Source organism: Anas acuta, chromosome 9 (genome assembly GCF_963932015.1).
Source record: "Anas acuta chromosome 9, bAnaAcu1.1, whole genome shotgun sequence".
Classification (NCBI taxonomy): Eukaryota; Metazoa; Chordata; class Aves; order Anseriformes; family Anatidae; genus Anas; species Anas acuta.
Window position 1 is genome coordinate 12,239,603 of NC_088987.1, and position 26,246 is coordinate 12,265,848.

The following is a 26,246-nucleotide window of genomic DNA, read 5'->3' on the forward strand; positions in this document are numbered from 1 at the left end:
AAGTTGCTCCACATAATAATAATCAGGATTGGGTTGCTGTGCTAATGCAAATGTCTTTCATCAGTTGTGTCCATGGTGAAATCCAGTCCAAAGTTCTTAGATATTTTTTTCACTTTCAGGCCAAGCAACATGTCAGGTAGCAGGAGATCCCCATTATTTCACTTTTGATGGATTGATGTACACCTTTGTGGGTACCTGCACCTACACCTTGGTTGAGGTCATCAGTGAGAGTGTCGAAAATATAACCATCCTTGGCAAGAATGAAGACCGAGGGCTACGAGGGGCCACATACCTGAAGGAAGTCTACATAGATCTGTATGGTGTACGAATCACCCTTCAGAAAAGCAAAGGAATCCTGGTAGGTGGTAGTACTCTTTATACTGCAAGAAGTATCCTAAAATTAGCTCACTACAGTAGCTGTAGGAAAAAGGACCTCCATGTTTCATAAGGAACACGTATGCATATCCTTAATCCTTGCAGGGACCTCCATTGTCTTAATATTGGGAAATACAATTTCTGATTGGTTCCCAAGGCTTCTGTTCTGGGTTTACTGTTCTGTTGGCTATGTCTTGGGGATGGAGCCAGAGCCTCCAGATCTGAGAACTGTCATCTGAACTAAAGAACAGTCCTCCCCATTTCAATACCTGTCATCAACCCAATCACCTATAGCTAGCTGACATGAGCAGAGGAAAATGCAGCTGTGCCATATTGGTCTGGAATAGCACTGGGGATACATGGCAGTACTAAAAGCAGGGAGTCCTACCTATGGGAGGGTAAGAGCTTGCTCAATACCACAGATCTTCTCAGCTCCCTGTTAAAGGCACAAGCTATGAGTCATGCCCAGCTCACCTCAGCTAAAAAGCTGATTTCTACAACCCATAGTTGGCATATGCAATACTGGAAATGTAAAGGATCTAAAACTGTCACAGAGTCATCTTCAGCACTCCAAGGAATATAGATTGTGAACAGAAAAACTTTCATGGAAGAATGTCCACACTGACAAATGATTTATGTCTCCAGTTAAACAATGAGAGAGTCTACACTCCAGTGGAGAACAGGCTGCGGGGCGTGTCCATTGGAAATGTTGGCAAATACATAGTAGTGGAAACTGACTTCGGTGTGGTAGTGAAATATGATGGCGATCACTATCTGGAAATCACCCTCCCACAATCTTACTTCTCAAAGGTAAGATTTACTGTGTAAACATATTGGTGCTCTTTCAGAACTGCTGCTTTGGACATTTAATTTTCATTTGCTTTCTTCCTTCCTGTATTAACACACTTGTTTTTGCCCACTATTTTTTTTTCTCTTCGCAACAATTTCCATGTATTCTAAAGGAGTACTTACAGAAGATGACAAAGCTAGGGGAATACATCCAGTTTAAAGAATTAAACGGCTTGAAGTCTTAGGGTATCACAGATCTATTGCAGTGACTTTTTATTTTTCTATTGGTTCAGCCAGACATCAATGAGTATGTTTGAAATATCTAATGCAAGGTTGGTTGTTGTTAGTGTTTTAACCGTATCATTCCATAGGCAATGAGTAAGAAGTTATTGCGGAAGCTGGGGTAGAACAGATAGTGTTTAGAATATGGTTCTTGTTCATTTGCAGGTACATGGTATGTGTGGTAACTTCAATGACAACCTTGAAGATGATCTGTCCTTGCCTAATGGTACAATTGTCAGTATCACACAGTTTGGAAATAGCTGGAAAGTGGAAAAAGACAGTGATGCAGGGTAAGCATAACTTCATACCTTCCATCTTCCTTTGAAAAACAGTCTTTCTTTAATTATTTTGTCCATTTTGCTACTTTCTAACATGTGAACTATAATATATGAGATTTTCCTCTTCAGTTTGAAGCTCAAAGAAAAAATCTTAACTACAGGCAACCACTGAACAGGCCAGATGGAAACCACAGCCATTCTAATGATCTACATACACACTTGGGGAATTAGGCTTTGGGGTAGTCCACAGTGTGAACATAGACTATGTTTAACTTATACTGAAAACACTTAGAGCAGGAGGATGGTGTTAGGTAACAGTGAGGGTCAGCTGAGGGACATGCCCAAGAGTGACAGACGGGGTTAGCCAAGGGTCCAGATCACCACACAAGTTTGCAGTGACACAACAGGTCTGCAGTCAAGCTGCGAAGTCAGTCCTCTAGTCAGGGTCAGGTTTAAGGGGAGTAACCAAGGTCAGAAAGAGCGTGGTGATTGCCAGGCAGTTACTGCTGCTACTCTTTCAGTCATTGACAGAAGGCAGCAGTCTCCAGCACTATTTATTTAGAACCTTTCTGTAGCAACAATTTTTTCAGTTTCTGTCTCAGTCTCACATATGTCCCATATGTTCTTGAAACTCAAATGAAGCTATTTCTGTGCTTTCATGCAGTTGTTTACCGGACTCAAGAGAAGATGATGTTCCTCCTTGCACTGCTGAGAATAAACCAGTCATTGAAAGCCAGTGCAATGTCCTAAACTCAGACAAGTTCAAAGAATGTCATAGTCTGGTCAAGCCTGAAGACTTCATAAAGATCTGCATCCATGACATGTGCCAGTATAACGGCATGAAGTCCACTCTCTGCGACATAGTTCAATTTTATGTGGACACCTGTAGGAATCAAGGCATCACCATTATATGGAGGAACAACACATTTTGTCGTAAGTGCACAAGCAAGTGAAAAATCAGAAACTTGGATCACTGAGAGCATAAAAATGAATTAGCAGTATTAGGTGGACAAGTTACATAAAAGATGATTAAACCAAAATTCTCATAAAATTCTATTATTATGATTTTATGACTTGTTTGCGGTGCTGAATTGTGTTCAGGTTGAACTAAACCCAATGATTACTCAGGACTAGACAAGTAATGGATAGTAGTGTGAAGTTAGAATGGTTTTAGTAGCCAAATGAATGTCACAAGATACTACCTCACTCCATTCATTCTACAAAGCTACCAACTAATTATGAAAAAAAAAAAAAAAGATTACAGGATGGTAGGTTTAGAGGTTTTGACGTTCCCTCCTCCCCCACCCCCACTCCCAATTTAGTTTTACATTGTGGAATTAATTGTCACACAGTGTTGTAGAGGACAAACCAGTTAACTGATTAAAAAACAAGCCAGATTAATTTGAACTCCTCAGAAATTCCTACCTGCCTCCTTGCCACAAGCTGGGGGAAAATACTGGACAGAGGAATACTCTCTGCTACCCTGTTTCTTGATTTGTCCTCTTATGCATCTCTAGCCATTGGCAGAATGTAAGAAAGTAGGATATAGACCTAGATTAATTTTCAGTTTGACAATACAAGTTTGTTGTTCTTGCACATGTTTATGTCTGTGGTTAAGCTAGATGTACTCCTGCTTTACATCACTGGAGGGACAAACCTAAGAAATTTACCCTAATGATTCATATTTCTTAGAGAGGCATTTGCGACTGAATGTGAATGACCTGGCCCCAGGTGCTACTAGTTCGGACACGCCTGTAATAAAACTCAATCAGCAGCTCCATTGAGGGTTCTGTTTTTTGTTTTTGTTTTGTTTGTTTTTGTTTCACTTTTTAATGAAATATCAAAACTAAAAAATATCAGCTGATTGATGATGAAAATCAGCTATAAAAAGGCAATCCTACACTACATTTTACAGGCCAAGCTGTGGCTTTCAGGCAGGCACAATTTTGCAGTTTCTGAATGTATTTAATAACATGGGTTCTTTTCCTTTCACCCACACAGCATTGCCCTGTCCAACCCACAGCCATTACACGAACTGTGCCTCCTCCTGCCCATCAACATGCAATGACATTTTTGCCTCTTCCCTTTGTGAGAAGACAGAAGAGTGCACAGAGGGCTGTGAATGTGATAATAATTATGTGCTCAGTAATGGCAACTGTGTACCTCTCAGCAATTGTGGCTGCAGGGATGATGACAACAATTACTACAGTGTAAGTAGTTTGTGGAGCAAATCTCTGACTGCAAAGCTTGTAGGAAATTGGTCCCCTTTCCAACTGACTGATAGAGAGAAAAAATCTTCAGTCTACCACTTAAAACACCTTTCATCTGTTTAGTAAGCTGCAGGCTCAAGTATTAGGAAATGCAGGAGCACTTTGCACCTGACGCCAAAATTAAGGCATATTGGAAACTAATCAGTTTATCAGAGTTAATCAGGTAACCTATCCTATTCCTGTTTTATGTTCCAATTCTCACATGGAAAACAAATGGACCAAGGTTCCCCCCCCCCCCCCCCCAAGATTTTAGTGAGACTATACCTGGATTAAAAAGTTGTGGAATGGCCAGCAGGACAAGTTGCACCTAACCAGCCCCCACACCTTTTGATATTGACCTTCTACTGCATTGCAATCCTAAGCACCTTGGTAACATATGAACATAACTTGTGTCCAGGCTGGGGAGACTTGGATAACTGCACACTGTGCCAAAAGATGTAAGTGTCAGCAGAATGGTGTCATCCAATGTACAAGCTATAGCTGTGATTCTGAAGAAACCTGCGTGATCAAAAGTGGAAAATACAAGTGCAATCCAACAGGTATGTGCAGGCAAGTTTTCACTTGGTATTCCATGAAGGCTGGAGAAGGAGGAGGGATGGTAGGTGTCTGCTCCTTCCCTGGCACTTCCAGCCTTTTCCACTGGCAGGTGTGCCAGTGCTATTGATGACACATTATTGACCACAAAAAGGCCTCAGTTCTCAGAACAGAAAATTCCAGTACAAGACAGAGAATTTTAGAGAGGAGTGGAACAAGGGTTTGAAAGTTTATATACACTAATAAAATCGGCAGTTTGGTCTGACTGGTTTAAAAATAAAACTCAGGTATGCCTGTGAATCCTTTGGCAATAATCCCCCTTTTTTTTTTTCATTGCATGTTGACTTGAAAACACACCAAAAAATAAAGGCAAAACAGGACAGAACAGATCTCAACATATGCTTAATAGGCCAGTCAAAGTATTTTGGTGCTTTTCAGACAGTACTTGCTTTGGCTAAGCTGCTATTTTCGGTTGTCTACCCTGCTGTGTTATAGCTAATTCCATATTCCCAAGGTAAATTGGACTGTTTAGTAGGTAGCTTGTTGGCTGGTGACTCTGTACTACAATTTTGAAGAATAGGATGGCATAGGTCCTACTGTACTGATGATCAGTACAAAAGCATAGTACAAACCGATTTCCCCCATTCCGTTTTTGCAAAATACCACAGCAGAGGCACTTCAGCAGTGTTAAAGGCAGCCTTGTCCTTTGGGTAATGGTTGGCACTCAATGGTCAATGAGAATACTTAGGCAATACTGCATCTGATTGTGAGGTCAGGTGAACCCAATCATCAATTTAGTAACCTCAAAAGAAATCAGTGTGACAGCATTTCAAAATTAGACACTTCTCGTCATGTTCCAATAATTTTGTAGCAACACATTGCTGAGGATTGTGAAACTGACATCTCTAAGAGCCAACTGCAAGCCATGCTGTGTGGCGAAGTCATTCCTCTGCAGAGGACCAATGTGCACAGTTTAGTGCCTATAAAGCCTATAAACCCTAATGCTGTGCTTCAGTTCAGTTGGCTCTCACTGGTTCTCAGCAGAGGAATGAGTTTCTCTGGTTGGCTCTCTGAGTGCCCATTCACTAGGGTGATGCCTGAGCACCTATCTTTATTTTAAGAGAACTGCATGCTAGCAGCAATTGTTTTTATCTAACCTATATTAAACTGATCCATGCATGGGACCTTGCGAAGGTGCATGCAGATTGGAGGATAATGAAACTCTTCTCCTTTAGGTTTTGGGACATGCCGCATCATGGGTGATCCACACTATGTCACCTTTGATGGTTTGGTGCACCACTTTCAAGGGAAATACACATATATTGTGGCTCAGACCATCCCTGATCTACATTATACTCTGACACCGTTCAGCATCGAAGGCATGAACTATCCTCTTCGTCGAAATTCACGCATTACTTACCTGAAAGAGATTCTCATCAATGTTTACAATCACAAAGTGCGATTCAGGGAGGGCAAGCAGATACTGGTAAGTTTCTTACTGACTGCAGAGCACGAAGGTTATCTCTTGGAATAAAACACATTAGAGTAATAATTGTCTGTTTTGAAGAACTTAAGTAAAAAAAAAAAAAAAAGTTAAAAAAAAAAAAAAGATATTTAGGAATTAAATACCAAATATCCAATATGTGCAATAAAGCCACAAACAATTTTACCAGTTGTAGGGAAAAGTGTGAAATATGCTAGAAAAACTGTATTTCAATCCTCTTCATTGGTATGTAAGAGTGTACATTATCTCATATACACGCTTTTTAGCTCAGTAATGGAAACTTCTTAGGATTATATGAGAACTGTGTCCAGAGCACTTTCCTTAATATATGATTTCGTTACTTTAAAAAAGTAAATACTGAGTTTTTTTGCCTGGTTAAATTATTGAATATATCTAACATAAAACTAGAAAAGAGGAATGTTCATTTGTAACGTTGTCCTTTATTGAAGCCACATCTGAATTTTGCCTGTATATTATGAGTTATAACTTATTCTTTTCCTTTTAGTTGGATGGTGTGAGGGTGAGACCCCCTCTTCGTCCTCATGAAGGTATTCGTATATATCAGAGGACAAAAAGAATTTATCTGGAGACAGATTTTGGCTTATATGTGAGCTTTGATGGCAATCAAAATGCAGGTAAGTGCTGCTAAGACAATCTGCAGGGGTATTTATGCCCCAAGTCAAAAAATGTTCTCATTCTAGAGGAGGTCTAAGCCCAAGGGAAAATTAGAAAACTCCACCCTTTAAGCCCATGCCTGTTTGTGATATGAACTTACAGAAAAACAAAACAAAAAATATTTCTCAAGAAAGCGTAAAATTGGCATTTATCTGGATGCACCTGAACTTAGGAGAAATTAGATGTAGAATCAGAGTGTTCTACTATTTTTCATGTAAAGTGAGGCCTGAGTGATGTAAACAGAAGCAAACTACTTTAAGCTACTGATCAGGATGATGGTGCAAAGTCTTGATCTGACCCTTTGCCAGCTTAACCCAGTCACAGGAGTGAGGTCCTCAAGCTAAACAACTATGACTGCATACTTTTACCTGCTTCCTCTCAAGTCTATTCCAGATAATAGCATTCTGTAGTGTTTCTAAGCAGGAATTTTATATCATGTACATGATGTACATACAACTCATTAATGTGCATGTATGTTGAACATGCATTACCTCCTCTGTTCAAAGCAGAACTACCCCTGATTTACAACATAATATAGTGATGTTATTTCTGATCATTTCAAATCCTAAAATGCCTAATGCAGAAAGAATGTGTCTCTTTTATAGGAATTCTGTTTCTCAACAAGCAAGTGGATAGTAAGTGAAGGGTAAAGATGGGTTGTGCATTCAGTTTGTTGCAAGGCTGTATGCACTAAGAGCACTCAGGTGGAGATGTCATGCCATAACATTGGAGATTGCCTACTGGCAGGAATAAATTACTTTTTTCATGATCCATATTGCAGAGCACAGAAAACAATCCTGTGAATCCACATATGAACAGTAGTTTAGGACAGTGTTTATATTGATGTATGAGGCCCACATCACAGTAGCAACTATAATCTGAATTGTGGAAGTACTTTGCACTTCTTTCCACCTCTTCGATACCCTCAGAAGGAAATATTTCTGTGTAATGGCTTTTTTTTTTTTTTTTTCTTCTGAAATTTCCTAGATATAAGGCTGGCCAATACCTACAAGGACAAAGTAGAAGGTTTGTGTGGTGACTTTGACGGGAGATCCAGAAACGACTTCGCAAGTCCAAATGGTGTTTTGCAGAAGAATGTGAATATATTTGGTGAGAGCTGGAAAGTTCCTCTGAACAGAAAAACCTCTCGTCTCAGGTACTTAATTTTCTACTCAATACCCATGGCAAGCACAGCCACTGGAAATCAGTGAACTAAACCATACTTAAAATCCAGGACTAACTGTGCTGTCTGAATATCTGTTATTTCTTCTTCCCTTGATCTGTGTTAAGGGACTTCTCCCATTCATCGCTACAGTGAACTATAAGTGCCCTTCTATCTAGCAAAAAAAAAAAGCCTGAACTATCACTTCATTACTCCAGTTCAGTGTCCTTATTTGGCATCACAGCCATTACAACTGCTAGGGGACAGAGATGAATAAGGTCTCTACCAAGCTCATGGGTCCTGGCAAAGATAAAGTTCATGGTTTGCTGTATGGATCTGAGGGAGGGTAGATCCTGGTTCAGTGTCATCCCTCCCTCTGGAACATGAAGGTATCTTTGAAATTCATCAAAATGAATTCACAGTTCCTCTCAGAAGAGGTTCTTTAAGAGTCTAATTTCCTTACTTTCATGACTACACTGTGTTTTCTTCCAGTACAAAAAAGTTGGGACATTCTTTTGAGTAAAAATGAATGTGATATTTATGGTCAGGCCAATTCTGTGCTAATAAGATTATACAGAACCTTGAAACAGGGAACTAAGTTTCCTTCTCTCCTTCTACTTTCTCAGTTTGCTTTTAAAGGCTTTTGGAGGTGTTTTAGACACTAACAGAACTTTTTTGTCTGTAAGTAAATAGAATTGTATTAGTTGTCAGCATATAATTTGGCTGCAAAAACTTATCTAGCAAAATAGTAGAAAGCAGTATGTAGACTAATGTTGAACATAAAGAGACTCTGGAAGCTCTGCCTAGAGAATAATTCTGGCACTTCAGGCATGCAGCCAGTTCTTCAGTGAAAGTGAGAATATCTCCAAGGAATGGTGGCTTACTCCAGTTATATCATTCTGACTAACATTCAAGTTTTATTGAATGGATTGCATAAAGGAGGCATGGATGAAACCTGTGTCATACAGAATGTACAAGGAGATAATTACAGCTATCATTTTTGAATTAAAAATCCACAAATCTTTGAAATGGTAGGAAGTTTTCTAGTACATTTTTTGCCTTATCTATTTCCTTATATCAAATAGATTTGCTTTATCTATTTCCTTCGCATTGCCATAAGCCATGAGAGAGAAATAAACTAACACTTCTACTACAAGGCAGAAATACTCTTGTAGCGTTACTGGTACCATGAATGCTGGATGTACAGAGAACTGATGGTTTCATAATGAATTCATTTCCAGACGAGATGTCAGTCCAACAGATGAGTCTGAGGTGGCACAAGATACAGGACTCTTCCAAGGCTGCAGTGAAAATCAGCTGACACAAGAAAACAGCACTTCTGAATGTCAAATTCTGACTCAGTCAAATGGTCCTTTTGCGAAGTGTCACTCTGAAGTCTCACCAGATTTCTATTACATGTAAGTGTCTGCTGCAAACAATCTAGTCTGTTTTTTCCCCATTTCCAAAACAGCTTTGCAGCTTGTTTCTGATAAGAACTGTACATCTTCAGTTTTCAGGAATTGAGGATGTTAGGTGTCTTTGGAGAACTGGGGCCCAATGCTTCCATTATTTATATATTTAGTACCCCTTATTTGATTTTAAAGAATTGTGACGATCCATCTTTCCATCTATTAAGAGTTTCACTTTTGTGCTAGCTCTACAAAGTAGCTTTCCTATTTTCCTAGAGAGATAAAGCAGAAGTGCTAAACATTTTATCTGTAAACTGGAATTCCCAATGTTCTTGAAGTTCTCCTCCACATTCAGTGAGAATTCAGTAATTGGCTCTATTAGATTCCTTTTAGCAATTTCAGCTTCTTAAAATGTATTCTTCAAGCTATAGCCACAAAGGCTGAAGCTGTTAGCAATACTTGAGTCTGTCATGGAGCAGTGCTAAAAATAGGTTAGTGGAGAATAACTAACATGGTATCTGCAATACAATTCCTTCTGTTCATCTGGCCTCCTATGTACACAGTTCCTATACACCTCCTTTTGAACTGTATGAAACCTGTTGGTTCATCCACACTTCATTCATCCAACATTCATCCAACATTGGTCATAAAATTGCCAAGTTGATACCAGTTTTCTTTAGTCATATAGTTGTAACTAATGTTTAAAGATAGGTAGTGCCCACTTGAAGTCTCTCTTAGCTGTCAGAATAATGTGAAGGTATCTTAAGCCAAATAAACTAGATGACTGGCTTCAGGTTATATATCCTGATTCTTAATGCAAGCCTATCTTTCTCTCACTTAAGAGATACTCTGAGATACCACATATTTGCAGATCCTATTCACCTCAGTTCTCAATGCCTTTTAAAATCAGGCCATTGATATTCGAATGATGATCTAAGTGGAGAATGTAGAACTAGCAAACAACACTGGGTAAACCAGAATTCTGCATCACTATTCAATGTATATGAACATGGCGAGGGCACCCAAATATTGAAAGAAGTCAGCAGTCCAGACACAGCAGCACTAAAAAGTGCTCCATAAGCAAGATGTAGATACGCTAGTCAGAAACACAAGCAGATAGCGAAAAATAACTTACTGTTACAAGAAGTCAGTTACCTGCTTATTGCTTCTGTTTGTATGAGTACATCACATAATAGCAGCAGCAGCACAACAAATGACCTGATAAAATGGAAGTAACACGGAGTCAGGCAAAAAAGCATCTGAAGATAAGCAATAACAAAGGTATTGGTCATGAACACTTTCTCATGTTGCAAACAGGAGCTGCATCTTTGATATGTGTGTGGACAGAGACGACACTACTACATTATGTCGCAGTCTGGAGGAGTACGTGCTGGCTTGTCAGGAGAAAGGAGTCAATATGGAAGGCTGGAGGCAAGAGACAGCTTGTGGTAAGCACAGGAAAAAAACACAATGTGGTTTCCCCCTAAAAGTCTCAAAAGCTGAGGTTTTAGGCTTTTCCTAGAAGCACCATATATCAAAGCTTCTTAGCTTTGATAACATGTTGATTCACGCTTCAATCATTGCTCTTGGTTTAGTGCACACACATATTCTTTTGTCCCCTCCTCTGAGTCTTATGCTGATGTTTTGCATTTAGACCCCAGTTTAGAAAGTTACTTAGGAAAGCAGAGCAGTCAGCTCCTCATCATGAGAAGTTTTATGAGAGAAAAAATGTCCCCATTCCTAACTTGTCTTTAAGACTTAAAAAAGCTAAATTAAATCTTACAATAATCTCAAATCCTTTTTTTTTTTTCTTCAAGTTGGGATAGTCATCAAACCATACCCACCCTGCATCACCCATGATTAGGTGACTTAGTATTCTTGATGAAACACACTTCTCAGAGCCGTGAAAGCGCTGGTACTTTCAAGGATAGCTACCCTGAATTAAATCATTGAAAACTCAGACTGAGAGCACAGCATACCAATAGCTTTCACAATGCACTTCCTGATTTTGGAGTGATTCACTTATGTCAGTAGCATCAGATATATATGAACTTCTCTGTGTATGTGTTCATCATTTTGCCTCCTACAAAGTGGATCTGAAAAGACAACATATAAATAGCACACAGCAACCTGTTATAACTGGACTCTCCTTATTCTTACAGAGATGCCGTGTCCGGCCAACAGCAAGTACAGCTCATGCATGTCTGCATGTCCGGCATCCTGCAGCGACTTGACCAGCCCCTCTGAGTGTGAATGGCCTTGTGTTGAAGGCTGTGAATGTCTCCCTGGCTACGTTCTTAGTGGTTTTGAATGTGTGCCTTATAGTCAGTGTGGCTGCTCATACCTCAACAAATATTATGAGGTACAGTGTCTCAGCGGGCCAGACAGCTCTGGCAGTGCTAAACAATATTTTCTTCTGCTAATTATTTTGACAATCTCATTGTTCTCCTCAGCACATAACTTTACATTAGAAACAGAGAGCGATTTGTCTAATAATATTCTGGTCTCTGGAGGAAGGGAAGAGAGAATAGACCCCTCAGTCTGCCTCTGAAACTTTGCTTGCCAGAATACTCAAGGCAGGCACTTGAGGGAAGCATATGATTACTCTCTGACCTCCATGTTAATTCTTCACCTTTATCACACTAAACAATAGCCTCATAGGCTCTAAAATTTACAACACACGAGTTACAGAAAAACTCATTCACGGTGGTCCCTTTCCTCTCAGTGAAGAGTGGTACAGGCAGGGCTGAGAGTCAGTAGAGCTGGCTGCAGCATGAAGAGAGCACCAGGCAAGGCTGGATTTTGAGAAATCCAAAGATTCCTCCCATTCTAGCTGCAGAATAAAACAGCTTTGAAACCTTTTGTTTGAACACTGGAGACTTGATATAGACAAGGCCTAAGGCAAGTAAAGATGCTGTTATGGGAGGAGGGAGACAGGATGGACAGGTGGGGCTTGCCAGAAAAATGGCACATAGCACTTTTCCATATTGTCTTGGAGGCACAATGGGATGCATCTGCCATTTTATTTCCAGCAACCATTAAACACTGTTGATTGCCCACATACTCAGTCTGGGACTAGGATTTCACACTCCAAACTGTTCTTTTGCTTTCTTTCTTGAGCCTTCTTTAAGTTTCAAAGAGCTGGATTAATAAGCTGTTTGCTTGCTTTCTTAGTACAAGTTTCTAAAAATAAAACAAATAAATAAATAAATAAATATATATATAATATATATATATTATATATATTATATATATATATATATATATATATAATGGCCATGTTGCCATTCATCAGGAAGACATTATAGAGAGTAGCATGGGTCCCCAGTGCTCCATACATATTTTCCTGGGTGATTTTGTTTGGTATTTTTCAATGTTTAACTGCTATCTTCCAGATTGGAGAAATATTCATCACTGATGACTGCTCTCAGAGATGTCAGTGCACGGAAAGCTCCACTGTCTCCTGCACTACAATAGGGTGTGGTTCTGATGAAATCTGCAACGTTTCAAACTACACTCGTGGATGCTACAAGAGTGAGTCAACCACTAATCCTATCACGTTGCCTATCACACTAAGTCTTGAGTTACTGCTTATAGGGCATTACTGGGTCTGGGATGGATGGAATAATTTGAACAGAAGAAAATCCCTTAGTAAGCATACACAGGGGATCTTTGATGGTCTATTGTAGAAAGTGTTTCCCATACTGTTGTTGTCAAGTACAGAACCATAGGTCTTAAAATACAGGGCATGTCCAGCATTAGCAGTCAGCGTAATCTAACCAAGAACAGCTTTCTCAGGGTTGGATTCTCCGAGATTCTCAAGTGTTTCTCCTTTCTTTTTGCTAGGTGGACCATGCATGCCAACTCCTTGTCAGAATGATGGAGTTTGCTCTGAAATAACCAATGGTACTTCTCGCAGCTTCTACTGTGAATGTTCTGAGCTGTACACAGGACAAACCTGTGAGGTTGAAAGAAGAGGTAATAAAATTATTTTGGATTTCACTCTCTGCATTATACACACCACTATCAAAAACATGTGCCGTTATGGAGAAGACTGAACTGACTTTTAATGTCTGTGCTGCAAATGAGGCAGGTGTCAGATCAGACTGGGACCTCATCACATCTTTTTATGGACATCTTGTAATTTAGTCATAGGCAGGACAGAGGTTGACCCTAGAAATAATTCCACTGCATGTCCTATCTAAGCCCTTGACACTATTCCTTGGAGTACATATTAGGCCTTGTACCACAAACTAGGTGGTCACGTCTGTACTGGTGAATCCAAGCAGAAAGAAGCGCATCTCTCAGCAAAGAGATGCAAGAAGGGATGATCATACAGGGCCTGTGTCTGACACCACTCCTGACAGCCACATTAGTCAGAGAACACAGTGTAAACCAAGCAGATAGGCATGTCTGCCTGGTGCTCAGATTCCATAGTGAGCAGCTTTACACTTGGGATTGAGAAAAATCTTCTGTTTACAGCACTCTTAGCTTATGCTAACAGGGCTCATTTCTTCTTCAGAACAAACAAGCCCCTCAGGGACTCCTGAGAATCATACAGTTGCCATCGCTGTTGGAGTTTCAGCAGGTGTGATTGTTGTCCTCATTCTCATCTCCTCTGCAGTGTACCTGCACAGGTAAGCCTTTTCCCGTATTTGCTACATTCAGCACAGTCAAGATGCAAACTTCTTTTAGCACCTGTAAACTCTCAGAATTCCCCCTAGTCCCATACCTTCAGGACCAGAAAGGAAGTACAGCATTCAGGATCTCATATGAGGAATGTGAAGGAAAACAGTCTTTTCTACAGGGATGAACATATGCTATTCTTATTGCATAAGGCATATGTACCATTATCACAAAACTTGGGATTCTCCAAAATCTGACATTATACGTGCTCACACCACTATTTGACCTCCCACTACAGATAAGAATAGAAATTAAAGATGGTTGTTGCTATTTGTTTTTGTGCAGAAGGAAGAGAAAGATGAGTATAGGTGCCAAAAGAAGAGATTCATCTTTCAACCGGTCCAGGGATACAACAGATAACAACGTATATGAACAAGATTATGGCTGCATAGTGAACACTGCATTTGATCAAGATGAATCTGCACATGATACAAACCTATAGTTAACATCTTTTTAATTTCTTTGTATTACTTTTCTGTTCTTGTATTTTAATAATGTATCTAATACGTTGAGAAAAAAACACTAATAAATATATTATTGCATTTGCTGAAGATCTTTGAAATTTTGTCTACACTATCTCTCAGATTTCATGTGTTAGACCCAAACTGAAATAAGTCCTAGCGCACATTACCGCTGTGTTATCCTCAGAAGCCATTCAAACAACACTAAGTCCAGTCAGAATTCAGCAGCACAAGCAAGCTGCACACTATTGCATACGTGCCTCTTATAGATGCACGAACTATGGACTGATGAGGTCAGAATTAATTATAACATCCCAGGCAGGTGGTCTTGAAATTATTTTACCCAAAATCTTCAATGGGAGGGGATGGGTTGATTGAGCAGAACACGGTTCTTGCTCCTCTTCTGACAAGGCATGGTTGACTGAGGAGAGAAATAGTTAAGACACTGAGCTTATCTGGTGACAGATGACCCCCCTCTGCTCTCCCCCTGGGAGTGCCACTCTGAAAGAAGCAGTTGTTTGAATGACAGCTGTCTCCTTGTCAGGACAGAGTGGATGAGAGCAACGATTGTCATCAGCCCCTGTCTGCGGGTGCTAATGCTAAGCAAGAGCATAACTTAACAAGAACTCCCTGAATAAAGAGATCCTGTCATAAGTTCTCCTTGGGGTCTTTGCAAATTCTGAAGCTGCCATGCTGAATGTGGTTAGAGATTTGCATCAGCTCAGTCCTGGATCATGCTAAGGAATCTCCAGTAGCAGAATATCCAAGTCATTTGCAGCAAGGCCCAACAACACCGTACTGGTATTGGATAGAGGTAATTTTCATTAAAGAAGCTCCTACGGTGCTATGTTTTAGAGTTGGGGGAGGAAAGCGTTGATAACACACTAAGGTTTTAGCTATTCCTCTGCAGTGCTTACACAGAGCCAAGGTCTTCTCTATTTCTCACATTGCCCCACCAGCAAGTACCAGAAGCTGGGAAGCCATACAAACAGGACAGCTGACCCCAATAACCACAGGGATATCCCATACTGTCTGATGGGATTCTCAGCAATAAAAGCTGGGGTAAAGGGGGAGGAAGCAGGAGGGACAGTGTGGGCTTCCTGTTGTTTCTGACACAATGCTGGTTATTTTTAATTTGCCTCTTCTTTCCCTGCCTATTGTATCCAGAATCTCATGCGTGCTGTCAGCCAGAAGAGTATTTGTAATGCCCATGGACAGTCAGGTGGATAAAAGGCCATTCAAGAACATGCCAGCAGTCCATACGTGCACAACCCAGCTAATGAGGAACAGATGTGAACGGAAAGGGGCTTTCAGTGTCATTACATAATGAAAACGAGTCAGTGCGAGGGACCTACCTGTGCACAAATGAGCTATCAACCTTATGCTGCAGTTTCACCACATTCATAAAGGCATCTTTCCTGCCTGTTCAGCAGCAGCTTCCTATTGCTCTCCCATACTTGCTAACAGTGCAATTCTGTGAATGTTGAGCAGTGCTGACCACGCTCACCTCCTGTTGTAGCTGGCAGGAGCACAGCACAATCCATACCCTAGAGGATCATAGCCCTGACTCTCCAATGCGACATGGCTCATCTGTGCCCAGGTAGAGTAGATTTCTGGGTTTCCATGGATCCACTTCACTATTTCAATAGTGTAGGAATCACCTTGGTTTTCCACTGCGGAGTCCTGTAAATACTTCAGATTTGAAACGGGGTGAAAGAGAAAGCAGAACTGCAACCCAGTGCTCCTCTGACTCAACTACTTCATGTCAATAGAAGCCAGAAAAACAACAAACGTGACGTTGCTCTTATCCTGAAAATCAACCAGCTCTCTCGCCTGACTTTCAAAAAGCTGGGCTTTCAATACACCGCTTAGTTCAACTTACCCAGAGCATGGTTTTGTTGATAGTGAACCCTCCTTTTTAGCAAACCGTAGTGGCCGTAGCCAAGGGGACAGCCACATCTGCTCAGCCCGCTCAGGCTCACCCACTCCTCATCTCAGAGGACTCAAGCTGGGCACACTGCACCGTGAGACTCCTGTGTCCGGAGAGAAATCCCTGGGCCACAATACGAGAGACACATCAAAAGCTATCCTACATATCTCTTTGCCCTAAAACGGCGATTGGAATTGACTTGGAGCTCCACCTCCCTCGCTTCTCTTTGCCAGCACAGCCAGACAGCCGCTCTGCATCTCCTGCCCCTCTCCAGAGGTCTTGGGGTGGGAAGGACGCCCACCTACCCCTCCTCCAGGAGCAGCCCTGCGGGGGGACCGGCCCGGGGGCTTTGCGGGCGGGCAGCTCCCCGGGGACAAGCCCGGGGACGGGGTCAGCGCCGCCTGCTCGGAGCCTGCCCGGCTGCTGGTTATTTATAGAGGCCGGGAGGAGCCAGGGAACTGGGCCAGCCTCCGCCGCCAGCCTCGCCCCGGGCTGCACCCTGCGCACAGAGGCAACAGGACGGGAGCTGGGGGTGAGCGGGGAGCTCAGGGGGGGGAGATGGGGCTGGGGCTGGGGCTGCCGGCAGGATGCGGCCCCTCCAGGGTGGAGCAGGGCAGAGCAGGGCGGGGGGGGGGGGGGAAAGCTGCAACCGCAGCCCCCCGGAGGCTGCCACCCTCCGGCGGAGCCCCCCACGGGGCTGTTTTGGGGAGAGCCTCCGAAGGGCTTGGGGGTGGTGGGGGGAGCAGCTCGGCACCCTTATCCCGGGAGGGGGCCGTGCGGCGGGTGCTGAGCGCTGGGTGCTGGCCACAGCCCGCAGTGGTTTCACCCTTTGCCCTCACAGCGTTGCAGGACAGGGTGGATTTCATTTCATGCCCTGTGCCAGCTCGCATGTCCCTTGCCCTAAGGATCTCCTGCCCTGCGACCTCCGGCAGATGCCCTCTGCACACCCCAGAGGCCTCCAACGCGTCTCGCATTGAGGGAGAGGGGCACGTGGTGACCCGGCACGCTCAGCATGGCAGCTCCAGAGAGGTTCAGTGCTGCCCACCCTGGGGACCCCCAGCCTGGGGACCTGATCGAGATCTTCCGACCGGCTTACCAGCACTGGGCCCTCTACCTGGGGGACGGGTACATCATCAACGTGGCGCCCGTCGGTAAGGCTGGCACAGCCCGGAAAAGTGCAGTTTTAGGGTGTTTTGGGGGTGACTGGAGCCCTGCCTCCCTCTCGGGACAGGGGGCCACGTGGCCTCAGCTCTCCTGGCAGCTCCGTGATGGAGCCTCAGTGATTTTAAATCCCATGAGGTGAAGCAGGGACGGGCTGGGTCTCCAGACCTTCTCTGCCGCTTGGGAACATGCTCAGCACCACCCTGAGTGAGGGGCTTGGGCACCAGGGGAGGCTTGTGGCTCTGTGGGGATTGTATGCAGGGCTGTGTGGGTGCCTCCCCCCAAAGTCCTTTTGGGTTTTTGCTGCCCCCTTCACTCCTCCTGGAAATACACGCATACCCAGGGGCCCTGTGCAAATGCCAGAGATAGCAAGCACTTCAAGAGGCCAGCCAAAAACTCCTTTGGAGTCTCAGGGGGGCTGTATGGGGCTGGCCTGGCTCACCCCATGCCTGCCTCCCCCAGATGAGGGGCCCCCGGCCACGCTGGGCAGCGCCAAGTCAGTGTTCAGCCGAAAGGCCCTGGTGAAGATGCAGCTCCTGAAGGATGTGGTGGGAAATGACACTTACCAGATCAACAACAAGTACGACAGCACCTACGCGCCTCTCCCCGTGGAGGAGATCATCCGGCGGGCCGAGTACCTCATCAACGAGGAGGTGTCCTACGACCTGCTGGGCAACAACTGTGAGCACTTTGTGACACTGCTGCGCTACGGCGAGGGGGTCTCTGAGCAGGTAGGTGACATGGGGGAGCCCCCTACACACTTCTCCAGGCACCTCCTTGCAGAGTCTGCACAGGAATTCCTGTGGCATAGCCCCTAGACTGCATGGGGACAGCAAAGCCCCAGGCCAGGGCCCAAACCAGCACAGCCTCTGGGCCAGGTGGTTTGCTATGGTCTGTCTGCAGCCTGGCAGTGCTCCTCTTGCTCAGCCCAAAGGTAAGGGCATGAGGAACACCCCCACCCCTTCTACTTATAGGGCAGTTGTCTCTTGCGTTCACTTCATTGCCTTGATTAGCTCTGCCTGCTCTTCATTAGCGTGCCTGGAGGAGGAAATGCTCATCACGTTGCCAGCCTGTGTTTTGCTTCCCCCCTTTGCAGGCCAAACGAGCAATCGGTGCCATCGGGCTTGTCACAGCTGCCGCCGGTGCCTTCTCCTTGCTGGGCTTGTTACGGAGCCGATCCAGAGAGAGGCAGTACTGAGGGGCTGCCAGCGGGACACGGGGCATGTGGGGGCCACGGCCACCACCGAGACTCACTAATACCTGCGTGACCCTTGCTGAGGGCAGTGCTAGCCTGTTTGCCACAGCTGCTTTCACAACGCTGCCTGCGATGATTTTTGTGCTGACCTGGGAGCACTTGCAAGCAAGTTCTCCATCCTGACAGCTCAGGGGCTCTGCTGAGGGCTCCTACAGACTTCTGGCACACACCTTTCTACAGACTGGATCCTCTGGGCTTTCTGTGAATAACCTTTCTTAACCTTTGTGTAGAAACATTTTAACTTTTAAAAACTTTTTTCTTAAACAAAAGTGATGCAAAGCTATTGCTGACAGCTGTTGCGTGCCTTCCATCTGAGGGCCCATCCAGGTGGAACCCGGGTGCTGAGCCAGCAGGAGAGGCACGTCCCAAACCTCAGAGCTTGCGCTGCTGTTCCCAAGCTCCGAGCTGCTTGTGCGAGGGCTGCTGGTGGTGTGGGGGGAGCAGGGCCTACGAGCTGCCTCCCTCAGTGTTTAAAATGGGTGCTTTGGTTTGGGTGTGGTGGTGCCTGGCTCTGTTTTCTCCTGCCTGTGAAAGTGTCCTTTTGTCTGACCTCCCTGACTCCCTTTGGGATCCGGAGGCGCCTGGTGTGGGCAGTCTGACAAAACGCCCAGGTAGCTTTGCCTCTGGCAGCTGTTTGCTCCACACTGGCACCGCTGTGCCACTGAACTTTCAGTCTCCATCTGTGTAAATGCAGCAGTTGTTGATGCTGGACGTGACCAAGCTTACTCCTTGGTCTGCCAAAGGGCCGAGGTTTAAAGAAAGGGTGCTGTGGGCTGCAGGGGCAGCTGGGAGCCTGCCTTTGGTTCTTCCATGAGCAGACACGGGATCCAAGCAGCATATTGTTCCAGCACGAGGAGGATCCTCCCCCAGCCAGGGGGATGGCAAAGCCAGTGTCCCTGCACGCCTACAGAGCAAGCTGTGCATCCCCAAACCTACAGAGCCCCACCATCTCCCAGGCATGGTGCTGACAGGTGGCTGTTTAAGAAAAGTGTGGTGTATTGTTCTTTATGGAGAATAGTGAGCTTGCATGTTTGGAACTGTGCTATTTGCAGGTTGCATATAAAAAAAGAAAAAAAAGAAATCCTGTGTTGCCTTCACCACATGCAACTGCCCGGACTGTTATAAGAGATGGGAGCAAAAGCTGTCTGTAAGCAGCTTGCTATTTTTGTCAGCTCTTAACATGTATATAACTGGATCAGAAGCTTTTTTTTAAACAGCAGTTGTTTCAACGTTTGAAATAACAAGGCCAAGCCTTCTGGTTGCATTTTGTAGTGCTCTCTATTGTTGTAATCAAATAGGATTCTTTTAAATATGGGAAAATATATTGTAATAAAACTGAACCTGGAAAACCTGTCATTGTTTTTTTCTTCCTGTTTATTCTCCAGCTACAATTTGGATACCTGGCTTAAGCTGATGCTTTTTCACTTCTCATTTGTTCAACAGTTCCGGGAATCAAGTGCATTGCTACATAAAGAAGTAATTGTCTTTTCATACATTTGGTTAAATCATAGCGGCTGGGAGGGGCCAGCCTCAGCCACCAGCATCGCCCCGAGCCTGACAGGGCAGGGTGGAAGCAGGACAGGAGTTGGGGGGGAGTGGGGAGAGCTTGGGGGGGGGAGAGATGGGGATGGGGCTGCCAGCAAGATGCGCCCCCCCCCCCCCCCCCGGGGAGATGCAGCCCCCCAGGATGCTGTGGCTGTTTTGGGGAGAGCCTCCAAAGGGCTTGGGGGCGGCGGAGGCAGCAGCTCGGCACCTTTACCCTGGGAGGGGGCCGTGTGGCAGGTGCTGAGCGCTGGGTGCTGGCCACAGCCCGCGGTGGTTTCACCCTTTGCCCTCACGGCGCTGCAGGATGGGGTGGATTTCATTTCATGCCCTGTGCCAGCACGCGTGTCCCTTGCCCTAAGGATCTCCCGCCCTGCCTCCCCTAACAGATGCCCTCTGCACGCCCCAGACACCTCCAACACATCTCACATTGAGCCACAGGGGCACGTGGTGACCCGGCCCGCTCAGGATGGCAGCTTGCAAGAGGTTCAGTGCCGCCCAGCGGGGTGCAGTTTTGGGGTGACTGGAGCCCTGCCTCCCTCCCGGGACTGGGGGTCGGCCCTGCATGGCCTCGGCTCTCCTGGCAGCTCCGTGATAGAAGTCAGGAAGAGAGCAAGGAAGGGGCAGGGCGCTAAGTGTGGGCAGGTAGCAGCTTTTCCTTCCTCCCACTTCAGCAGAGCCTCTCCCTGCCCAGTCCCAGCTTGCTGCTGTGCTTGAGCACTGAGTGCTTCCCGGCACTCAGCACTACTTCCCGGCACTCAGCAGTTAAGTCTGGTGACGGATGTTTAGGTCTGGACAGCGTGGGCGTCCTGTCACAGCCGTAAGTTTTTGGAGTGGAAAAAAAAAAATCATTATTTTTTTAATTAATCATACATTGAATTTTTTTGTAGTGCTTGGAATCTGCGGAGTTGCATTTATAGCAGGATTTTGCAATTGCCCTTGTGCTCCTCGTTACGGTCAAGGTTAGGTCACTAATGGGGCCATCTAGCTCAGGGGGTGCATTGCCAGGGTCTGGTGGAACAGCAGCCGCAGCCACCGCTTCACTGTGCTCAGTATTGCCGGGCGTTTGTAGGAGGTGCTGGCTAGGCTGGAGAGCTGCTGTTGCCATGGAGTAGAGTCAAAGCTGTTATTTTACCAGCAAGTGAGAGAATAATCCTCGCCCTTGTTCCAGGACACAGTCAGCCTGCCTCTGAATGGATGGGTTTTCCAGGGAGTTCAGAAATCTGAGTGATGCAAACGCGGGCTGGTCAGTGCAGGCAGAGCAGCCCCGTGCCCAGCTGCAGGCTCCCTCCTAGTCCCCCTGCTCATAGCTGGGGTTAATGTAAACCTCAGCCATGCGTTTGGCTGCAAAGTCCTTTGTGTTTACTGGAGGCCAGTTTGGATCCCTCTGCAGCATCCTCTGCCATTTTCGGTACTGGCTTTTCGACTGGTACCCAAAGCAGGCTTTAATCAGCATCCAGAGGTGCTTGTTCTGCAGGAGGACATCCTGTGGAGGGAGATGGCACAGCATCAGTGGAGGGGGACCAAAGCCAGCCCCTGTGCCATGTGCCAGCTCCATTATATCAGGAGAACACTCATCTCAGGCTATTCTGTTGAAGGGGATAACCAAGGGACAAGTTTCTGTTTCCTCCTGGGAATGTGCTGCCTTGCATTGGACACAACCCCATGCTTACATCCAGGATGGCACAGCCAGCCCTGACCAACAAAATGTGACTCCTGAGCCCCTGGGCCTGCTTTAGGGCTTAGACATTGCTGCACGAGCAGGTGCAGCTTCTGGCCTGGCTGCTTGCAGGGTGAGAGAAAACAGTTTTAAAATCAAGGCCAAACGCCAGACCCGTGCTGCTCCCTCCCAGGCAGCTGTATGGCATTGCTCGCTCCATAAAGGCCTAAGGGATGGGGTCTAAATTGTCTCTGGAGGTGCATCAAGTGTATTTGATCAACACACAGTGAGCCTTGAGGAAAAAAGGGAGAAGAAAAAAAAAAAAGTCCCCGAGGATTTGTGCTTCTGCAGGAGGAGAGCATGGTTGCAAATGGGGGAAGAAAGTCCCAAATGCTCCTGCTGCTCACACAGGGGAGCAGCTGGTAAACAAATGCACTCACCTCTGTAAAAAAAGATACGCAGAAGGTGGCCAGGAGCATCAGTAAGACATAAACTCTCCAGATCATGGGAGTGCACAGAAACTGTTAAAAAAGACATGAGGAGCAATTAGGTTTGAATGCCTTGCCAAGATTTGCATCTGTTCCTAATGATTTGAGAGGCTGACTAACATGTTCCCGATGGCATGCATGGAGGAAGCAGTAGGCAGCAACAGTAATTCCTTGTCACAGAGATCTTGGAGGGTCTGATGCCAGCTTCCCCCAGCACATAGCTCCTTGACATCTCCACTACCGACACTGCTGCTGAAACCAGCAGACTGGGTGCCCAGGGCAGGATTTGGTGCCCAAATATTCTGGGGAGCCACAGCCAATGCGCAGTGTGTGCATGTCCACACTAACAGCAGGTCTCTGCCTGCCTCCATCCACTGTCAGACAGCTGGGTTCCTGTTACTGGGGTGGCACAGCTGGTGGCAGCCACCCCTCTTGTGCCCTGGCCAGACAGAGGCAGGCAAAGCCCCACAGGAGCTCATCCTGCTCCAGGAGGGGTGGCAGCAGCAGCCGTCCCTGCACGCTTGCTGCTCCAGCCAGCAAACCTCCAACGTGCAAACCCACGCTTTGTGCCATTGTGCTTTTCTGTTAGGAAGAAAGCTCAGCACGATATAAAGCACTTTTTCTTCTTCTCCCTACTGCCACCCTGTCTGCAGGGAGGAGGAGGATTGCCTCATTAATCATGCCCTTGTTGGAAGGATGTTGGAGAAGTCTGAAAGGGCTGCCCAGTCAGCATCAAAGCAGCAAATTCACTTCCAAGATGACTGTAGCCATGGCTTGTGCTCTGTATGCTTATGTAAAGGGCAAGCAAAAAATGCATGTTTTGTTTGAGCTTACCTGCATGCCGCTGTACACGGCATCAAAGTCGGCGAAGAAGAGGAAGAGGCAGACTGCAAGCTGGAGGGCCAGGAGGACTGAAAACACATCTGGGGAAACAAGAGCATTGGTGGCCGAGGGAAAAGGGTGTTTTGATGACCAAACTCTGCAAATATGCTGATGGGAGCCCCAAACACTAATGCTGTAAAACTGACAGCCTGTATTTTATTTATTTTATTTTTATTTTTGTGCCTAAAAGAGCTGTGGAAGTGGAACCAAGAGGAGCTACTCCCCAGCAGACTGTTGCAAAGCTCACCACCTGCACAAGTGATTTGGCACTTTCAGATTCCTAAACAAGCACAGGGATCTGCCTCAAAAGGGCTCTGCTGCAAGCCACCCCAGCATCCTTCCCCTGTGCTTGCTGCTCCACCTGCTCAGCTGGGCACCTGGACAGCAGGCAGCAGAGAAGGCAGCTTGCTCTTGCGGCTGGGTGCTCTGCAACTGACAAGTCCAGAGGTGGACAATGCTTGTGCCTTGCACGGGGGGAGTTTGTCTGGGTTTGCATCCTTTTTCAAAGGAGCAGGAGGTCATAAAGTAATGGCAAATGGCTCAGGGGTCTAGAGGTGCCAAAATCCTGGCAATTAGCAGGACCTGAGCACCTAAAACTAGCTGGCAAATTGGGTCAACAGCCTCCTGCAACCTTCCTCACTGCCAGGGTGGAGAGGTGACAGGGCTGAGTGGGTGGCAAAAAGAAGGGAGTTGCTCTTTGCTTCCTCCTAGCGATTGTTCCTGAAGCACATAAGTGTGAGCAGATTCCTCAGCTGAGAGTCCTCTCTGCCCCAGGCCGGCTGCTTGCTGGGCAGCTTCTTCTGGCCTCACCTCTCTTCTGCGGGTGATCAGGGCTCAGCAGAATGGGTTTGAGACCTGCCTTTTGACAAAATACCTAATGAAATCAACTTTGCTAAGGTTAAGCGAAATCCTGTCCTCTCATCCATGAATAAAAAGCTACAATTGCAAAGGAGCTATCAGTCAGCTAGAGCCCGGTAGGGGTAAATCATGTCTGCAAAACTCAAACAGAAAATGAAAGGTTACTACAAGAGGATTTTAACAGTGATATTATCACAGGCTTTTCTTTCTCATCTCTAGGAATGGAAGTCAGGCAAGGTAAGACCGCATCTCAGAGGAGCCCTTTTTGATGTGGGATTTTGAAACAAATACATCTGATCCTTATGTGCTATGTGTGTTCTCAGTAATACACAGTTCTGCACTAAACCCAGTACATCATTTTCTGGAAAGCACATATTTTCCAAGATGCAGTCTCCTTTTTCAGCTCTGCTGCTTCTTTTCTCAAGGAGGAAGCTAACATACACAGTGCTCAGTGTACTTTTTTTTAGAGACGGGGAAGTAGGAGCTCGGATACACAACAATTATATTGCATGCCAGTCATCAGCGTGGGTACAAAAAAAGCCATGGCATCCCTTCCCTAGCAGCCTCTCCTGACATGGTTATTTTGGGGCAGGGAGGCTGCAAAGCACGCATAACTCCAGCTCTACTCACAGTTGGTGTAGATGGGCTTCCGGAAGGGCTTTCCCTTGGAAAAGACAAAGGCCACAATGATGCAGTTGATAGTGGTCAATGGCCACAGTGTCGTGTCTTCGTAACTGAGGACAGTGCTCTGGGCACTGCTGGTACCATTCCCCTTGGGGCTGGTGGCAAGCACGGTCTGGTTCCCCAGAGAGCAATGTCTGTAAGGTAACACTCAGCATTTTGTCCCTGCTTTCTCCTGCAAGAGTGAGCAGCAACAGCAATTCCCTCCTCTCTCGTACCCAGCCTACCATAACAGCCAGATATCATCACAGGAATGAAAAACATATTTTAAAAACCAACAAACAAAATCCCAAAATACAACTTAATCCCTGCCCCATGCCAAAGTCTCATCTCCCACGCGAGCACTGAGAGCAGTGCTCAAGACAGCGACAAGGACACATGCCCCAGCTGCCCGCACACCGTGTGATGTGCCTCCCCCCTGCCCACCTCGTTCTGCACCGTGGTGGGATGCTCACTGATATATCATAACTCGGCTCTGGAACATCAGGAGGTTTTTTTACATTGTGCAAACATGCAAAATGAGCCAGCTTCCAAACCTGCAACCGTCTTAAAGCCAAGCTGGGTTCAAGAAAACCCCAGGCTCAGGGCTGTGGTGTTTGTTTGTTTGTTTCTTTTTTCTCAGCAGAGCTTTGCAGCCACAGGAGGGCTGCAGAGGGGAGCAGGGAGCCACCGTGTGCCCAAGGCTGGGCTGGCCCCACAACACGAGCTGCAGGTGGGGGTCCTGGTTGAGGAGAACAACTCACCTCTGGCTGGCCAGCGCTACATACCAGGGCTGCTGCTTCACCAGAAGGAAGCCACAGGTCTGCATGGTTACAGTGAAGCACACGTTGAGGACAACAGAGAGCAGCAACGGAGGAGAGATGAGCTGGCCGGGGGGGCGGTAGGGTGCCAGCTTTGGATAAGCTTCAGTCAAGCTCACTGGAGAGAAACAAACGGTGTTTGTGGTCAGTGGCAGCACAGCCCACCAGCAGCCCTCTGCACTCGCTGGGCAAACAGAGCCACATGCAGATCCCCCATCCCAACATCATGGGTGAGAAGTGCAAGCCTGGCTCTAACAAGCAGGCAAGAAAGGGCTTTATCTCCACTGTTTTCCATCTGAACCCTCTCTGAATCCTCTCCACCCCAGAGAAACATTCAGGGAAGACGGGGAATATCTTTTGCAGGTGGGGATTCCCATGGGAGCCCAAGAGCCATACTGGGTCTCATGCTGGGACCATGCTGGAGCTGGAGTTACGCTGAGACCCGCTAGAAGCCACCAGAGCAACCACTGCTCTTCACATCGAGCCTCACATCCAAACCCTATCAATTCTGTAGATTTCTGTAGCTATGTTTTCAAATGATTATGAGCCAAATGACATGCTCTG

The 26,246-nt window shown here is 45.8% G+C and overlaps 3 protein-coding genes and 1 long non-coding RNA gene across 13 annotated transcripts in view; 2 read left to right on the top strand and 2 right to left on the bottom strand.

The window, feature by feature from the left end:
* The window catches only part of LOC137860805 (IgGFc-binding protein-like), a 72,750-nt gene extending 58,235 nt beyond the window's left edge, over positions 1–14,515 (top strand). For all 8 annotated transcript variants that reach the window (XM_068691451.1, XM_068691450.1, XM_068691446.1 and 5 more), the window contains 16 exons: positions 120–358; positions 1,021–1,185; positions 1,612–1,736; positions 2,389–2,657; positions 3,726–3,934; positions 4,392–4,533; positions 5,764–6,014; positions 6,538–6,667; positions 7,695–7,863; positions 9,111–9,287; positions 10,596–10,726; positions 11,441–11,640; positions 12,674–12,812; positions 13,125–13,256; positions 13,801–13,915; positions 14,250–14,515. In XM_068691451.1, coding sequence (XP_068547552.1) covers positions 120–358; positions 1,021–1,185; positions 1,612–1,736; positions 2,389–2,657; positions 3,726–3,934; positions 4,392–4,533; positions 5,764–6,014; positions 6,538–6,667; positions 7,695–7,863; positions 9,111–9,287; positions 10,596–10,726; positions 11,441–11,640; positions 12,674–12,812; positions 13,125–13,256; positions 13,801–13,915; positions 14,250–14,406 — 2,750 coding nt within the window. In that variant the 3' untranslated portion in view covers positions 14,407–14,515. The remainder of the gene's footprint in view (positions 1–119; positions 359–1,020; positions 1,186–1,611; positions 1,737–2,388; positions 2,658–3,725; positions 3,935–4,391; positions 4,534–5,763; positions 6,015–6,537; positions 6,668–7,694; positions 7,864–9,110; positions 9,288–10,595; positions 10,727–11,440; positions 11,641–12,673; positions 12,813–13,124; positions 13,257–13,800; positions 13,916–14,249) is intronic.
* Positions 14,401–16,550, bottom strand: LOC137860808 (uncharacterized). The gene is made up of 3 exons (XR_011099196.1): positions 16,308–16,550; positions 15,933–16,108; positions 14,401–14,846 (listed from the first exon to the last, which is right to left on the bottom strand). It is a non-coding gene; the product is annotated as an uncharacterized lncRNA (long non-coding RNA).
* A 178-nt stretch (positions 16,551–16,728) lies between these two features.
* Positions 16,729–20,123, top strand: PLAAT1 (phospholipase A and acyltransferase 1). 3 transcript variants are annotated; one of them, XM_068691455.1, is made up of 4 exons: positions 16,729–16,887; positions 17,197–17,506; positions 17,979–18,247; positions 18,613–20,123. In XM_068691455.1, exons 2-4 carry the CDS (start codon positions 17,368–17,370, stop codon positions 18,712–18,714), a joined length of 510 nt encoding a protein of 169 aa, XP_068547556.1. In that variant the 5' UTR covers positions 16,729–16,887; positions 17,197–17,367; the 3' UTR covers positions 18,715–20,123. The 3 variants fall into 3 exon arrangements, with proteins under 3 accessions (XP_068547556.1, XP_068547555.1, XP_068547557.1); XM_068691454.1 differs by having other exon boundaries at positions 17,205–17,506; XM_068691456.1 differs by having other exon boundaries at positions 17,261–17,506.
* Positions 20,124–20,468: 345 nt separating this feature from the next.
* ATP13A5 (ATPase 13A5) overlaps positions 20,469–26,246 on the bottom strand; it is a 31,482-nt gene continuing 25,704 nt past the window's right edge. Inside the window, exons 27-31 of the mRNA XM_068692372.1 lie at positions 25,626–25,800; positions 24,832–25,019; positions 23,296–23,384; positions 22,414–22,494; positions 20,469–21,799 (exon numbers count right to left, since the gene is read on the bottom strand). Of these exons, the coding sequence (XP_068548473.1) occupies positions 21,605–21,799; positions 22,414–22,494; positions 23,296–23,384; positions 24,832–25,019; positions 25,626–25,800 (728 nt within the window). The 3' untranslated portion in view covers positions 20,469–21,604. The remainder of the gene's footprint in view (positions 21,800–22,413; positions 22,495–23,295; positions 23,385–24,831; positions 25,020–25,625; positions 25,801–26,246) is intronic.